This window comes from Epinephelus fuscoguttatus, linkage group LG16 (assembly GCF_011397635.1).
Source record: "Epinephelus fuscoguttatus linkage group LG16, E.fuscoguttatus.final_Chr_v1".
Taxonomy (NCBI): Eukaryota; Metazoa; Chordata; class Actinopteri; order Perciformes; family Serranidae; genus Epinephelus; species Epinephelus fuscoguttatus.
The window spans coordinates 9,697,574-9,715,718 of record NC_064767.1 but is presented as its reverse complement, the minus strand read 5'-3'; the positions used below and the strand labels follow the sequence as shown (position 1 = coordinate 9,715,718).

Here is an 18,145-nt window from a genome sequence, read left to right as displayed (position 1 = left end):
CTCCCTGTTACACTTAAAACTGTCCCATGTGCAACACCAGATAGGAATTAAATTACCCGAGGCAAGTGGGTATGAATGAGCCACTTAAACACTAATTGTTGATTATATGAGAAGATTGATGCCACTTTCATGTCCAGTAAATATAATACTACAGCCAGCACACAGTACAGTTAGCTTAGCTTAGCATAAAGCAGGACACAGGGAAGCAGCTAGCATGGCTCTGTCCAAAGTGCTCACACTAGCAGCTCTAAGGCTCACTAATTAAAGGAAAACTTCATCCCAAATAAGAACATTTCTAAATCAGTTTACTCACCTGATGTTTCCTTGAATATGTGACGAACACTTTGTTTTCCTTGCATGCCCCAATGGTGAACGAAGAATCCAAAAACAGGAAATACTTGATAAATTGAAGCAAAAGTTTACAAACTCTTATAAAACCTTTGCAGTGTAATCCAAGTCTTATTTTTCCAGTCACATGCTCAGTGCATTTTGCGACCCTTGTTGTTTAAAACAAGTCTGCTATGAGTAGCACACATAGGCAAGCACGTGCGTTTGAATTCTGCTCATGCATTTCATTGAGTTGCCCAGGCACGCTACTCGTCTGTGCGTGAGACTGTTGATGCTGAAGTGTTTAAAATGGTCAAGTTTTAGCAAAAATGCATGTGTTTGGGAAGTACTGAGCATCTAGCTGGATAAATGAGACTCGGATTATACTGCATGAGTTGTGCGAGAGTTTGTAAATGGATGTTTTGATATAGCTTTTACTTCAAATCATCAAAAAGTGTCTTAGTTTTTGGATTCTTTGTTTATCGTGAGAAAAAAAGAGTTTTCTTTATGAATTCAACATTACATAGGGTTAGTAACTGATTTCCAAACAGGCATTTGGTGAGGGAAGTATTTCTTTAACACATTAAATCTTGCTTGTTGAATCCATACAGACACTTCAATGTAAAATTAACAGATAAAGTTACAGGAAGTTATGTGCTAGACTATTTCTTAGCCTGCATAAGTAAGTACCTGAAATGTCGTCTGGTTGCCAGGCAACCACGCTGCCAACAGTACTTGAAGAAGTTACTTCTGCTGGTCAGGAAGGTAAGCAGATTTTGTTACCTGCAGACAGAGCCATGCTTGCTGTTTCTCTGTTCCCAGCCTCAATGCTGAGTTAAATCTAACCAGCAGTGGTCTGTGGACTAACTACTGTACATGTATTATGTGGTAAGAGGGTGGCAAGAAAGTAAATATGTGTATTTTACAAAAAGTCAAAGCAAGACGTGCAACAAGTAGAGAAAAGCTTTACATTTGCTGTTCTGAACATTTTGTGTCAAGCTCTTTGGTAGATAAAATCCACAGAGGAAGTGGCATGTTGAAGCCGAAACACGTCTGCAGTGAAAACTTTCTGATATATAAAGAATTGCTTTCTTTATTTTGCCACTGATGAGCTGCAGTAATGTTGTCCTGCCTCCAGAGGGCAAGTTCCCACAACTAACCAGTGAACTGTGAAGATTCTGCAGTGAAACAGAAAAAGGTGCTTCCTCTTTTTTATATATTTGTCTCTGTTCCTACAGTAAAACCAGCTCTCGTGTCCCTTTCCTCTCATTAACCAGCTCACTTGTTGCATAAATTCTTTCTGTCTCTTGTTCCCTTTTTCCTACTTTGTCCTCATACATGCATCCTTTTATTCCAAACATCACATTTCCCCTTTGTGCATTCATTCTGTTTTTCCCACTGTGCATGTTTCTCAATGACTTTTCTTCCTCACTGCATGCAATCTCACTCCGTCTCTGTCTCTCCCTGCATAATACATGGTCTTCCTCACACACACCCTTCTCCTTATCTCTCCCTGTTCACATGTATGCTCTCTGTCTCCCTCTTCATGGGACATTAACGTCAGCGTGGCTCATAACGAGTCTTGACAGTGACAGATAAGTGTTAAATATTCCCGTCTTCCTCTTCTCCTCTCGATCCCACATAAACACACGCGCACACACATACTCGTTCTGTCACAGTGGAGGCTGAGACACATACAATCGCTCCCGCAATCAACATAATCTCCCATCTGGTCAGTGTTTGTCTGTCCAGAACCATCAGCCCAGGCCAGTCCTCTTTCCAGTAACCATTAGGAATCATAAACGCACACACACATGCACACACTTGACTCCTTCAGACCATGAAATCACCCCACTTCATTTTACACACAGCCTGCCATTATGATGCATTCAGCATCGTTAGAGTAGCAAATCACCCATGCGCACACATTTAACATGAGATCTCTGATAGTTTTGGTTGTATTGATCGTTAGGGCACACACAGACCACCTCAGACGACCCTGGTAAACTTCTGAACTGTTGAACTGATAAACGGACACACACTCAGCACACACACACACTCATATGTCTCCTCTGGCCTTACCTGCGCTCACAGTGATGGCTTCTATGAACTGGTCTCTCCAGCTGTTGGTTCCTACCAGCAGAGCCAGGTTGGTCTTCTTTATCAGCTTGTCCACCGTGTTCTGCCAAAGAACAGAGGAATAATATGGTTAGAGGAGAGACACCCGTCTGTTCACTGAGTGCTCAAGATGTCATTTCATTTCACGAAGCCATTCACGTCTGAGAATTAGCCATTTGCTCGGTGTTGGAAATCTGTTGCTGCACTCCATTAAACAGGAAGCTGGCACTGTCCTTTCAGAGCAAACACAAAAGTTTTCAGAATGTCTGGTGACAGGAGACAGAAACAAATGCTGAAGCTGGTTGTAACATGTTGAATGCTTTCAAATGGGCTGGGGTGGGCAGGAAAACATGGGGTTTGTGGGAAATGCGGTCTTAATTTTGAACAAAAACTAACACTACTTACAGCCTCACAGAGACACAGGCATATGTTAATCTTTACCCTGCTGTTGTGATTGTGTTATTTTAAATAATCTTTTTTATCTTTTCTGCACTTTTGCTATTTTTAATGGTGATTTAAAAAATTGCAAATCATTTAGTAATTAATTTTACCTTGTATATATATTTTTTGCCTTTACTCTTATTATAAATATGTATCTTTCTTTGTGTTTTACATTTACATTGTTTGTGTTATTGTTTGACTTTGGTATCTGAAAGGGTTAGTTCAGACTCACCGAAGTCACACAATAACACAAACAGACTAACAGCTCCTGTGTTCAGCAGGCTTAAATTACTGTTTTTGTTAATGGAGTCTGGTGGCTTTGATGAGAGCATAGATGGGGAACTGAAGCTGTGAACAGCTTCCCCAGTGCAAAGGGCTGCCTGCCGCAAGGTCAAGCAGAGAAAATATTCTCAACACAGCATACACTTAAATGGATGAAGATTTTTCTTGGGTGGGACTATTTTTTTAGATGGCTAAAATACATTTTTGCTGCTAACCCCAGTCCATAGCAGCACATTGCTTAGCTCCTGTGGTGTTAAGCCTGCCTGCTCCTCCAAAGTGGGGGTGCCACTAGACATGTAGTGTGGATGATACACTGACTATAGATACAGTAAGTATCTCATATAGCCCCACTTTAAAAGATCCATTTAGTAACTTTAAGGCTGGAAAAAAACATTTAATCTGGTCAGTGTCACATAAATACCATGTGCCAGTTTGATCCAATGATATATGATGTGCACTGGGTGAAATATTCAAAGCAGCGACTAATATGCTAGCATATTTTTAAACATACTTCCCAGGAATGAAACCGCACATTTGGTATATTTAGAAACTCTGAGATCCTCACGAGAATTGGAAATACATTTCTGTGGTACTGAACAATGTTTGGCTGCACAGCACGAGGACCTAATGACGTTGTTGTCGGGGGATGAGGAGAGCAATTAAAAAATGATCTATTATTTAACTTTTCACTCATCTCTATGTGGGTCTGAGCAGTTAAAGGGCTTTATAAAATATGAGCAAAACAATTTTGTCAATCTGCTGTAGATTCTTTGCTTCTGGAGACTTCTCTTTTCCTTTATTCCCTCTTTCCAAACTTCTTTCCCTCCTTGTCTCCTTCATTTTGTGCCTTTATATTTCTTTGTTGTTTTCTTCAAAAGGAAGAAACAATTAAATATTGAGACCACACACACACACGCACGCACGCACGCACGCACGCACGCACGCACGCACGCACGCACTAATTAGCAGAGCAGTGGGGTTTGCTCTTTCTTCTCTCTCCACTTCAGAGGGAAACTGGGATACTAATTGTGCTGAATGGAGCTTAGGGGTGTCAATAGTGCCTCGCTGCTGCTGTGGACACACACGTGTGCGCGCACACACACATATACACACACACACACACACACACACAACCAGCTTTACTTTGCCCACTGTACGTGAAGTGCCTATTTAAGTATACTCGTCTAGGTTTTTGTAATACCTTCTTTCTCATTCTGTGTAACACTGATATTTTAACCTCCCTTGCTTCTGCTCCTTTTCCTCCCTTAGATAATTACTTTAGACTCAGTTGGACTGGTGTGAAATACATATTTGCTCATGTCTCTGTGCGTCTCTGCAGAAGTGAACAAATGTGAAACTCTTACAGTGGGTGAATGAAGATATCAGAATTTTCTGTCAACAGTTTGTGGCGCTATGAATCTCAGTGATGACCCAGTTGAGGGCAACGAATGACCTTCGACCTGATGCTGACCCCTGATGAATCTCTTTCTCACTCATATTATTGAAATCTTTGGGTCTTTTCCCTCCAAAAAACAAAGCATTTTAAAGCATACTGATGATGAATTAAATGTAAAAACTGTGACTAAAACAAATCACATGTTTGTTGTCGATACTTTTTATTTGTTTACTGGTTTTATTGTTTGAATGAAATTCACTTAGACTGAAAAGTTAACTTTCCATTAATGCAGCTTTTCTCCTTCAATCTGTTACGTCAGACACTCTCACACTGATGTACTCCACTATCTGCCAATGGGCAGTACTTCAGGGAACTATAGGATCCGGTCCCTTGCTCCTACACACTCACACACACACACACACACACACACACACACACACACACACACACACACACACGCCGCACAATTTAATGTAGAAAACTACTTGACAAAGTATAGCATCCTGTCAAGTGGCGAGCTATTACTGGGTGTTATTAACTGTCTTCTGTCTGGAGTGAGTGTGGAGGTGGAGCGGCAGCAAAGAACATGCATTAGCACACACACACACACACACACATGCACACACATACACACAAAATGTAACATGGATGGTAATTACATCCACACTTGTCTTAAGAGTCTGCGTGGGAGAGGGAGAGGAAGGAAAGGATGCACACAATAATCACATTTATTTCCTGTATGTATTGGAACGCTTTGTGACTGAGTGAGTGTAACATGAGAAGTGATTTAGAAACCCAAGCACCAGAACAAATGTTTGCATTATACATTTCTGCAAATCCACATTATTATGTAGCGGATACGTTACTTTATGTAGCATTTCAATGATGCTGTGGTTATGTTTAGGCACAAAACACCTTTGTTACAGTCAGGAAAAGACCACGTTTCTGCTTAATATCCCCAGTTTTGGTGGCACAACCGCAGCTGGAAATTAGAACTTAACGTTTCCCAACAGCGCTGAGGTTAACGTGCGGTTATGCTTGGGCACAAAACACCACTTGACTATCACTAGGCAAAGATCATGTTTTGGTTGAAAACACCGATGTGTGGTGGCACAAAAGCTGCAAGAAAAGCAGGAACAGGTTGGTGAAAAACAGCCAAGTTCGGTGGCTTAAACACAGCTAGGAAACGCTGCAATATGTTGACACTTTCTCACATATCGTCACATATCGATGTTTGGTTATGGTCTTTCCACGACAAGATATGACGTGCAAAGTACCCTGAATGCCTTGGTCAATTCAATAATGCTGTGGTTATGTTAGAAAAATATTGTGTTTTGGCTTAAAATGCCCAAAATTGGGGGCACAGTTCCTGTTGGAAAAGCAGCACTGTCTCAGTAAAAAACAGCTGCTTTAAGCACTATCCCTGCTGGGAAAACTGCAGCAGGTCACTTTAAAACACTTATGTTCCGTGCCTAAAATGCTGCTGGAATCTGACTTGCAATAAATCACGACTGGTTTTGCTGTTTGTTGGTCGCAAACAATGATCTACAGCTTGGCAGGTGACTTGGCCAGGTGACATCCACCTGATGACAAAGTCAGCTCATATCCTCCTGAGACCTGAACTTTTGTTTGGTATGCATTTTCAATTTTCCCTAGCTATTTGGGATCAGTAGGACCCGATAAGTATAAAAAACCTAACATTGTCAACGATAATTATATATATAATAATAATATAATTATATTATATATCACTACCACTAGATGGCACAAAAAGTGTCCACGAACGAGGACAACAGGTTTGAGTTAAGTAGAATGAAGTATAAGGTCAAGTAAACCTAAAATGTGATGTCCTCACATGAGGACACAGGGTCTCAGGAGGATAACTTCACTTTAGAAACGTTGATATAATACCTATGAGCAAATGTTACATGTTACGTATGTGTAAGTCTGTGTCGTTGTGTCAGTTGAAGGCCCTTGATATGTGCTGTAACCCATTAACAGTGTTTACTGATTTGATTCAGCTGTCCTAAAACTCAAAGTTTCCTTTGTGTAATGAGATCAGACATTTCAGAGTCGTGTGTGAGGTCATTTAATTTGGTTGCAGTTAATAGGAATCATCTAAAAGACTAGAGCCAGAACACTGTCCTCATACACCAGGGTTTTTCTTTTGTTTCTTCTTATTATTTGGAGAGCTAAAGCAAATTTATAACAGTAAATGACACTGCACATTTAAACATGTGCTCCTGTCATCTCTGTAGGATCAATTCAGTTCAAGTCAGATGTCTAACTTTGATTAATTTGACCACACACACACACAAACAGACCCCCTGCCTTACCTTGAACTCATATGATTCCTCTATGATGACCTCCAGCTTGACGTGGTCTCCCAGCGTGGGACGGCCCATCTCAGCGATGCGCTGCTCCTCCTCATCTTTCCCCGTCAGCGCCTCTTCTTCCTCCTCCTCCTCCTTCTCCTTCTCCTCTGAAAACACCACAAGACAACAACCGGCGGCAGAGTTAAAACAGGGCGGCAGTAGACTTGATTTTATTTCACCAGGATAATCCACTTAGTGTCAATCCTGCTTTCCAAGGAGTCCTGAGTGCAGACATTAAAACAAACAATAAAATAAGAAGACAGTTAAAACACACAAAGCAGGCCATGTTGGTGACGCTGTAGATGCTGGGGAATGATTGGACAGCCGGAGCAAACACAGCCTGCAAGTTTCCAGAGAGAGGAAGCAGTTACGTAGAAGTAAAGAAGATATTAGAGCTATAAATAGACAAAAGTTATGTAAATGCCAAACAAGAGATGCAGCAGCACCGTGTGACGCTAAAAGAACATGTCATCTCATCAACTTTTAACAGTCAGACTCATGACACCTGAGAGACTTGTATTACAAATGTTGATACTTACAGCAGCCCTACTGAGGGAGTACATTTCAATTTGTATGTATTTGTAGTTGTTATGGACTCAGCAACATGGCAGTTATACATTTTAATGTGTAATGACAGCATCCATCTGGGCCCTGTAATTCTTAAAAACTTGTGTGTACAGTGCCGAAATGAAAAAGGCTCTTTCTTTATACTAAAACCAAACTATCAGCATCTCAGGACACCAGGGTCTTCATGATTTGTTCTTCTTCATGACACCGTCACCACTAGGTAAAATGCACATGTACTCAGCTACTTCCTGTAGCTGTAGGTTCGATGCGGCGCCAAAGGACTGTCTCCAAAGCGTTAGCACGAGCTAATTAGCAGCAGTGGGTAACATCCAACGACTCGACTCTGTTGTTAAATTTATGAACCTCCTGAGACCCTGTGTCCTTGTATGAGGACATCACATTTTTGGTTTACCTGACCTTATACTTCATTCTTCTTAACTCAGACCTGTTGTCCTCGTTCGTGGACACTTTTTGTGCCATCTAGTGGTAGTGAGAGCACAATACACTAATCTATGTAGAAACAAGATGGCAGCCATCTCTGCCAAGTCAGTCTGCAGCCAATCCCAACACAAAAGTGGACAAGGTCCAAAAGCTGATCACATTTTATGGTTGAAACTTGTTTGTTTATGATTAATAATGTTTGTAGTTTGATATGGCAACAAAGTTGACTAATTTTAGCAACACTTACAAGATGAGACGCTGTTAATTAGGAAGTACTTGTTTGAGGACATTGGGACTTCATTATCGTCTCATTTGAGGACATTAGGACTTCATTATCGTCTCATTTGAGGACATTGGGACTTCATTATTGTCTCGTTTCAGGACATTGGGGCTCGTTTGAGGACATTGGGACTGCATTATCGTCTCGTTTCAGGACATTGGGACTTCATTATCGTCTCGTTTGAGGACACTGGGACTTCATTATTGTCTAGTTTCAGGACATTGGGGTTCATTTGAGGACACTGGGACTTCATTATTGTCTTGTTTCAGGACATTGGGGTTCGTTTGAGGACATTGGGACTTCATTATTGTCTTGTTTCAGGACATTGGGACTTCATTATTGTCTTGTTTGAGGACACTGGGACTTCATTATCATCTTGTTTGAGGACATTGGGGCTCGTTTCAGGACATTGGGACTTTATTATTGTCTCGTTTCAGGACACTGGCTCATTTGAGGACATTGGGATTTCATTATTATCTCGTTTCAGGACATTGGGACTTCATTATCGTCCCGTTTCAGGACATTGGGAGTTTATTACAGTTGACAATGTTGAGTTTTTATACTTATTGGGTCCTACTGATCCCTAGCTAGGAGGAATTAAAAATGCATACCAAACCAAAGTTCAGGTCTCTGGAGGATAGTAACCGCTAACCATGTGTGTGTGAGACACAGCCGCTTGTTTGTCTGAGTTGAGTGTTAAGGTGTGAGGTGAATCAATAGCGCATCACAACTACTTGGTAGTTGTAGGCTAGTCTATCATGGGACGCGGAGTCAGTGCCTGGGTGTGTTTATAAACATGCAGTGTGATGATATAAACATTTCATGCACCAGATGTAACACGGACCTGTTGATGTTCATATGAGTCAGCAATCAGTGTTTGTCTCTGGGCTTCATAATCTCCCTCTCTCTTACCGTTAACTAGAAATTTAATACTGATTAGGAGTCATTTTACTTTCACATCCTTGTATTTTATTATTATTATTTTATTATGTTCATCTGTAGCGTAGGGTTATACAGGGGCAGGGGCAGGGGCGTTCAGCATAGACCTGATATCGGCAGGTATGGAAGAGTCAGAACTGTTACTTGTTTTTGTTGTGTTAGCAACAGTGATGTCGGATTGATTTGGTTATGTCAGAGCTACGGAATATTGAATCATCCATATTTTCTCAGGTGTACATAAACTACAAGTTATGCACTTCTTTTTAAATCACAAAAATGTGAAATTATTGGTGATCGTATTGGTTATTGACCATGAAAAGCAGGTAATTATCAGTTATCGTATTAGTTGAAATGATCCATATCAGTGCATCCCTAACATACATACACAAATCTTCAACACAGGAACACCAAACTGAACTATGCTAAATCATAATTGTCACTAAATGAATTGATATCTATTAACGAAGGAGTTCCTCTCATTAGAATGAAACAGACATCGATCCTGGAAATAAACTCAACTAATGATTCAAATCAGTGATACTCAATTTCCACCTCTGGCATCCACCTTTGTGTTTTATTAATATCTAGATGTGCCGCTGCTTTCAATTGAAATAATTAGATTTTCACTGTTCAGTAGTGACGGTGGCATTACTAAATGAAAATATACTTCCAGTTCCTCTCTCGTCTCATTATCTCTGTCTCTCTAATTCTCACACACAACCACCATCTCTTCTTCTTCTTCTCGCCCTTTTCTTTTTTCTTTATGGTGTGTGTCAGTAATTGAGATTCACTATAGAGCCTGAACTCACTGCCGGGATCAAAGAGGAGGAGAAATACAAAGAAAGGGAGAAAGAGAAAGGCCAAGATCACATTTTCCATGGGGGGACGGTTATTCATGCTATTGCCTTCCATTATAGTGCAGTACATTGACGGTTGGCACCAATTCATTGGTCATTTGTTCCCCTCAGCTGAGTTACAGCATGGAGCTTATAGCTCAATCACACACACACATGCATGCAAATTTCTGCCAGGAGCGGTTTCGTCAAACTTTTACTTCATCATAAGCAAGAAGCAGTTTTGCATCGCGGCCTCCTGCGGGGATGTGAAGCGTGAACGCTGAAGGAGAGAAGAGCAGCAAATAAAACCTGCTGCAACAATGAGTTAAGTGTGACGCCGTTAAAGTTCAGAGTCGTAAAATTAAACTGCATGTTTTTTTCCACTCCATAAATCACATGCTCATTACATTCTCAAGTAGAGCTGTTATAGTTGATTTTTCTTGTCATGATGACCAACCGAAATACGTATTTGGATGTCCAAGTAAAAACTTCTACCTTGTGAACATACAGTGTTTTGTTACAAGTGATCTTGATAGTCTTTGCTCTTTTATGTACATGATAATACACTACGTGCCAAATTATTATGCAAGCTTTTCTTGAAAATCTGGAAGGCTGCTGTTCAGGAAAATATAGTGTTTTAGTATGATGAATTTAAGGCCTTGTGCTTTAACAAAACCCTTCTTGTTTGAATCTACAAAGCTTTCCAATATCCTATATCACAGACCACGTGTAAATAAGTGTGCAACATTATTATGCAAGTCCTATTCAACTTTGACCATGGGCCAGTGACCTCCAAAATAGTCAGGATGGGAGAAAACCCAGAGTAGGAAAAGCTTGCCAAACATTATCAAGCTGAGAACTGTCAAGAATCAAACAAAAGGGTTGCTAAAAGACCCTAAGCTGCCAGTAAGGCCATTTTTGAAGCTGTGGGGCTCAATGACGTATCCAGGTCGAGAGGTAAAGGTCCAAAAGGCAAAGACAAGACCACCACTGAAGAAAATACATCAGGAAAAACGAATGGAATGGGCTAAACAATACATGAAGGCCGACTTTTCCAAAGTTATATTCACAGATGAGCGCCGGGCAACCCTAGATGGACCAGATGGTTGGATTTCAAGTGGCCATGCTGCTCCAACTCGACTGCGATGTCTACAAGGCGATGATGGTGTTATATTCTGGGCTGCCATTGTTGATGATGAACTTGTTGGTTCTCTTCGGGTTCAGGATGGTGTAAAAGTGAATTCTGAAGGGTTCTGCACTTTCCTCAAGACAAACTTCCTTCCATGGTGGAAAAGACAATCAGCTAAAGTCACATGCCTCACATTATTCCCAAGTCTGGTTGGCATCTCAGGGCTTTAGAGACGATCGCCTCATGAACTGGCCTGCCTGCTCACCTGATCTCAACCTAATTGAGAACTCATGGCCATTATAAAGAAAATGATTTACAGATGGCAAGTAATACAGCTCAAAAGACCAGCTTTGGAAAGCCATACAAGGTGCAGCACACAGTATCAGCAGAGAAGTCATCAGAAACCAAACTAAATCAGTTGACCAGCGACTTCTGACCCTCCTTGAAAGGTTATATTGGACATTAGAGGAAAAACTTTATATTTAAAAATAGGGATGTCCCGATCCAATATTCGGATCGGTATCGGCCGCCGATATTAGCAAAAAACATGCATCGGCATCGGATCGGACTGCATGGACAAATGCCCATCCAAGAACTCCGATCCAGTTTTTCATGGAGCCTGATCCGGCCAGCCCAGCACTCCGCGATTCAAGCAGTCCATTCCAGTGATCCGCTCCAGCACTTACTGTCAATCCACCAGGCCAGCATGCAGACACACAGGAAACAGCAGCACCAGGCTGGCACTGACACTACTAAAATAACTGAAAAGGAAAGGCTGCATTGTTTGTTAAATGTCAACAATGTCTTGTGGTGTTAATCTATTTTTTATTTATTAGGGGGCCAAAGCACAAGTGTGTGGAGTCTTGCTGCTATTTTAATTTCAGTGTTAGACATTTTAAAGATTTCTTGTGTTGATTTATTTTCTATTTATTAAGGGGCCAAAGCAGCCAAAGCAAACCAGCTATATTTTTTATTTAATGTTAATGTTCAAGTTTAAAGTTTGTTTATTTAACCCTGTTAACAATAAACAGGTCAGTTTCTCATACCAACTGTTGTGGATCATTCTAACTAACCCGATTAAGCAGTTCTTCTTGTTAGAGTAATATTGCTTGATCAAACCTTTTCTAACATGACTGACAACAAAATAAGTGAATATGTATAATACGTGCTTGGATCTGATCAGTATCGGTATCGGCCAAAACTCAAGGCTGTAATATCGGTATCGGATGGGAAGTGAAAAAGCTGGATCGGAATATCCCTACTTGAAATGTTTCAAAGACAATAAAAGTTTTATTTTGTATACAACGGTAGAGAAAACTGCTGTTTTTGTTGAAGTTTGAATACAGTTGTAGGCAATATTAGTATTTTCAAACGATAAAACGTTTAAAAAGGTGCTTAGTTTTTATTTTCTAAAAGTTATATGCTCTTAGGACCAACTTGTACAATAATTTGGCACACTCATTTCTGCAGATTTTGCATTTATTTAAAAATACAGCCTACAGTACTTTGAAAAGCACAATATCAACCACACATTTGAAGAAATATATTCACTATCTGACTTCTTAACAAATTTGAAAACGACTGTTAACATAGTTTTTAAAATATTCACAAAAAGGCAAATTCTGGTTTTCACAAATGTATATTTCCAGTTTAGTTATCCATTGAATTAATGAGGCCTTAATTATGCACAACTATATTTTGACTTTATTCTAATAGTTTGGGAAATATATCCAGACATATGTGGTGCTTGCATTTGCAGATTTACATATCTCTTTGGTGGAGGTCTGTGCTCATCGAGTGGCCTTCTAGTTTTTTAACAGTTTGCTCTGAATATCACGTCAAACATTTTTACCTCAACTGCAAAGTGAGAATTACACCTCACATGTGCGTCACGGTTCTCTTTTAGTTAAATTCAATTCACAATGAATTGAATTTGCACACAAGCACACAAACACACACCATTTCACACTGCCTGATGGTGATTTAATGAACTCAATTAACAGCCTATGCTGAACCTCATGTGGGATGAACATGACCGGGCAGTATCCTTGTTAGCCTGTGTGTGTGTGTGTGTGTGTGTGTGTAAATGGACCTGACAGAGGTTGAATGTTGCAGGGTAAGATGCTGCTTCCTGTCAAAGCCGCTGTCTGTACCATTTATCATTTTGATTTTTCCTCCCTCCGGTGTCCTTCTCTCTGCTCCTTTGCAGCTCAATTAAATTAAATACAGCCCTATGTGCCTCACAGCCAGAACACGTACACAGGAATATTCCTCAAACTTCTGAAATACACTGGGAATTAAATTTCATTTCCAAACTCCTAATAATTGTGCACACTGTATCTTTAAATAGGCAGCACAAAAAATATGAGCAGGGCGTAACCTACCTCCGCCCTATCCCCAAATATCTGTCTCTTGTTACGTAACTGTTTCTAACCCCGGCTCCTTCTTTTCTTAATCTTTATTTTCATTTTGATCTACCTTCTGTCATCTCATCCTCTTTGTCTCTGCGTCTCAGTATTAAAACCTCCAGTTTGTATCCCTCCTTCTCTCTCTCTCTCTCTCTCTCTCTCTCTCTCTCTCTGCCTGGCTCTCTAACTCCTTCTTTTCTGATAAAGTTTCGATTCGTGTGAGCTCCAGCGACCTGACACAGAAAACCGACAAGGAGCACATTACTCATTCAGTTCAGCAACCTTGAAAACATAGCTGACAAAATAATACAGCTACCTTCGGTTTTTCACAAAAGACAAATGAGTCCATGCGGGGTCCATTGGTGGTATCTCTCTCACATTAGTGGTGTCCTTAGTTCTCTTTAAATTTAAGAGCATTTCTCATAATCTGCTCTGCCTGCCACGACTCCCAAAAGAGGATTATCTACTTTTCATTACTTTTCTAGTCCATTCCTCCTGTGAGCACCTTTGTATTTTGGTTAGACATCCTAATATGCTGGACCTTATCTTGATCTTCACTTCCTGAGTTTACTTTCTTTTCCTTCGTTTGTCACGTCCTGCTGAGGAGGTCACACTTTCAGTTTGGTTTGTTCGTTTCTCAGCAGGATTATGGAAGAACTAACAGCACAATTTTTCATGCAACGTTGTGGAAGGGTGAAGCATATGCTGAGGAGGAACCCATGAAATTTTGGAGTGGACTCATATCATGGGGCGGATACACAAATTAATTTCACGTTCATCCACACTGCAAAATGGGACATTTGGCCTTGGCTGAGGTCTGCGCTCCCAGACTGCCCCTGTAGTTTACTGTTCCTCCTGTCTGAATTTGAAATAAGATAATGGATGCACTGTAAAAACACCAACTTATATTCTTCAAATGAATAAAGATTAAAAAGTTAGGACAGTGGTTTAAATTTCTCTGGAAGGCTTCCTCCTTCCAGTTTTAAGACCTGAAGGAAACTTGTCATGTGTCTTTTCATATGAGTGTGTCTGACGCGTCACGTCTCTGATAAAAATCAAGAGAGCAAACCCTGCAGCAGCAGCTGAGATGCATTAGACTCTTCTTCTCTATCTGAGGACCTTAAGGCTGCATCCACACTAATATATTTTCATTTTAAAACAGTGTTACAAAATGAAAACAATCTCCACACACAAGCGTTTTAGCACTGATTTAGAAAAAGTCTCTGTCCGTACTAACACACCTGAAAATATCACAAGACCATTCACATACACTGGGCATGTACATGGCGGTGTAAACAGGGCGGAGATAGACCTTTATCATGGTAGACGCTTTGACAAGCCATAGAAGGAAAAGCACAGCTGTACTTAATAACATTAATACGTTACTGAGACGCTTCATCCCTGTTTCCACCAAACACTTTCAGTGTAGTACCTATGGAACCAACAGTAACCCTTCAGACGTGGTACCTAGACCCTAGTGTTTCCACCGCAAACAGTCCTCTTAAATGTGGGTGGGGTTGTTGTCACTCACTGCATTTCGTCTTTTATCAGTCTCCACTGTCTACATTTATGTGATTATCACGCCTGGCACCCGACCTTGAAGAAAGGTCGTTCGGAACACTTACGAACACAACATGTCATATAGACAAATTGTTTTCTGGGAGTTCACACTTACTGTGCATTCACACCAAAAGCATCATGAACGTCATAAGTGGCCGGCAGCCATCCATTTTCAATGTACGCTTGCTACGAAGGGTGTCTGGAGCGTCGGCGGCAGTGAGCAGCGCGATGCCAGCCACTGGAGCGTCACTGTGAAGCTGAGAGAAGCTCAACTTTATGCAAATGAGCAGCAACGCTGCCGAAGCAGCAGCGAGCAGCAGCCAATTACAGACTGTGAATATTCTAGGCAGGACAGTGAAAGAAAAAGAAAGAGAAGACAAAAATGGAGGAGAAGTTGATTGTGGCGAGCCCTGCGTTTCCTCAGCAAATACACTGCTGCTATACAAAACAGGCTTCCCAAAGTGCGATCCATGGTGAAAGAGGAAGCGGAAGATGTACGTGCTATATATATAGACACACTTTCCCTCCAAAGAGCTCCCGCTTATTTACCACCAACCCAATAAGTTAGCTTCCCGCCCCTTGGCAGCCTTCTGCAAGCGCTTCCTTCATGACGCTTTTGGTGTGAATGCACAGTTAAACTCCACCTCCCTCCATTACGTCCTCATTATGTCTATGATAGACGTAGGCGTTGGCAAGGTAACGTTAGATACACGGAAGAGGAGAGCGAGTGTAACGTTACAACCAAGACAGTCAAACGCAACCCTGCAGTTTTCAAACTCAACCGGAGTCAGTGATGACTGATGAGTTTTACAATAAGATGCTATGCGAGCGGTTACGTCAGTCGGAGGCCTCCACGTGGGGAAGACAGACAGGACGCTCGGCCAATTGGTCGGAGTTTTCTAAGAACCATATGAGAATGGTACAATTATGAGTTGTTATCTCTGGTGGAATTCACTTACATTTTAGTGTGCCATCAGCTTATTAATAGCATTTTAACCTAAACAAAGCAAAGCATAACATTTCCAGAAAGGTAAGTGTTGCTTTAATAGCCTGAGTGTGCTCACTCTGCACTCCAACACAATAAATTGTGCTGATACTTTCTGATTAAATATGGAGCCCTTCTCTTCTTTTTTTCATGTAGTCGGTGCGTCTGTCTATTTGTCTGGGTGCAACGTGGGTCAATATGTGCTGACAAGAGTTAGCATGTGTGTATATGTGTGTGTATGTGTGTGCTTTCACACCTCGTCATGATTTGATAGAGTCCCCAGTTCCCCAGCAGTGATGGGAGACGACAGGGAGAGGAGGAGAGAGGGACTGAAGGAGAGGTGAAGGAAAAAGGGTAACGAGGAAGGAAAGAACAAACAATCGACAGAGAGGAGAGGCGAGGATTTTTGCACCCTGTCATGTTTGATGGATTCAGGCTCCATCAGAGGAGGCAGAGGAGGAGGGCAGAGTGAGAGGAGGTGGGGGAGGTATCTTTGCAAACTGTCAACATGTAAAGACAAAAGGAGGAGCAGAGGGGAGAAACTTCTGCGCCGTGTCAAGGAGGAGATGAGCAGATGGAAGGGGAGAGAAGACAGGAGAAGACACGGTCTTTGACAGGATTAAACAGTACAGCAGGGGACGAGGCAGGCAGGAGGAAGAAGGAGCTGTTACACTGTCACACTTTTGGAGAGTCCCATAGGAGGAGACAGAATAGGAGCAGAGGAGAGGAGCAGGAGGAGAAAAGACAAGTGGAACTTTTCACCAGTCTTGTCCGTCCACAGGGGAAGGGAGGAGAGGATGAAAGGAGGAAAGGAAGCTGGAGTGACAAGGAATAAGACGAGGGGGAGAGGACATAAAAGAGAAGGAAAATAATGAGTAAGAAGAGGAAGAGAGGAGGGAGAGGAAGAAAGGAGAGGTCAAACAGCTGTGAGCAGAGGATGAGGAGAGGAATGCATAATGAGAACGAGGAGAGGAAGGTGAGGAGGAGGATGATGGGAGCATGAAAGAGGCAGAAATAAGGAAAAGGAATAAAGTGTACAGTGAGGAAGGATAGGGATGAGGAAGAGAAGAAAGAGAAGCTGGAAAAACAAGCACGAGAGTAGAAGAGAGGATGAAAACGAGGAGTTGGAAGTGAAGTAGCAGAAGGAGGGGGAAATAAGGAAAAAGGAAAACAAGGGGGAGAGGTGAGGATGAGGAAAAGAAGGTGATATGTGATATAGGACGCAACCCCTTGTCCTGGAAATTAGATTTATATACAATTAACCTACAACAGCAAATATGTTTGAAACTAAACGCTGCCGAAATCTAGTTCTTCACTGATATAATTTAAAAAACATTAACTGTACAATATTACTACTGAACGTATCAGCTGAGCATTCACTGACTATGTATCATATTTATTTGCCTTCAATATCCACTGGAAGCAGTTAAATCATGACTTAACTGATGTATGGTTATGTTTAGGCTATAAAAGCCCTTTAATCTAATTAAGGTGAGGTAAAGATCATGATCAAAGGAAGAAGTTAGAGGAGGAGGAAGAGGAGTAGAAGGCAGAGTAAGAGGAACGGTTAGAGCAGAGTGTAAAATGGGAGCTAGATGGAAGAGAGGAATATAGCTGACCAACCTAATCACCAGAAAAAAGTATGTGTCCGCAAACCACAGCTACATTTGCACATTATTATGTAGCAGATACGTTGGAGAAGCAGCAATGACTCGGTAAAAAACAACCGAATTTCGTGGCACTATCCTCGCTAGAGATGCACAGTAACATCAGCACCGGCTGATACTGGCTTTAAAATGAACTATCAGAATCAACCAACATGCTTTGTCGTATTTTTCACAATGAATGAAAATTAAATACATTGAAAAGTATTGTATTTCATGTCTCCATCTGCTGGTGGGCCATCATGATAGGAGTATACATGCATAATATGATGTTAACTCCACTACAGAGGAGACTTGATGATCATTAAAATTAATTCATTTTCCCTAACCACTTATCCTGTTAGGGGTCACTGACAGTGGGCGAGAGGCGGGGTACACCCTGGACAGGTCGCCAGAC

General features: G+C 41.3%; 1 protein-coding gene across 2 annotated transcripts in view; it reads right to left on the bottom strand.

The window, feature by feature from the left end:
* Positions 1-18,145, bottom strand: part of slc8a1b (solute carrier family 8 member 1b) — a 211,994-nt gene that overhangs the window by 35,066 nt on the left and 158,783 nt on the right. For both annotated transcript variants that reach the window (XM_049600990.1, XM_049600989.1), the window contains exons 6-7: positions 6,901-7,046; positions 2,410-2,509 (exon numbers count right to left, since the gene is read on the bottom strand). In XM_049600990.1, the coding sequence (XP_049456947.1) occupies positions 2,410-2,509; positions 6,901-7,046 (246 nt within the window). The remainder of the gene's footprint in view (positions 1-2,409; positions 2,510-6,900; positions 7,047-18,145) is intronic.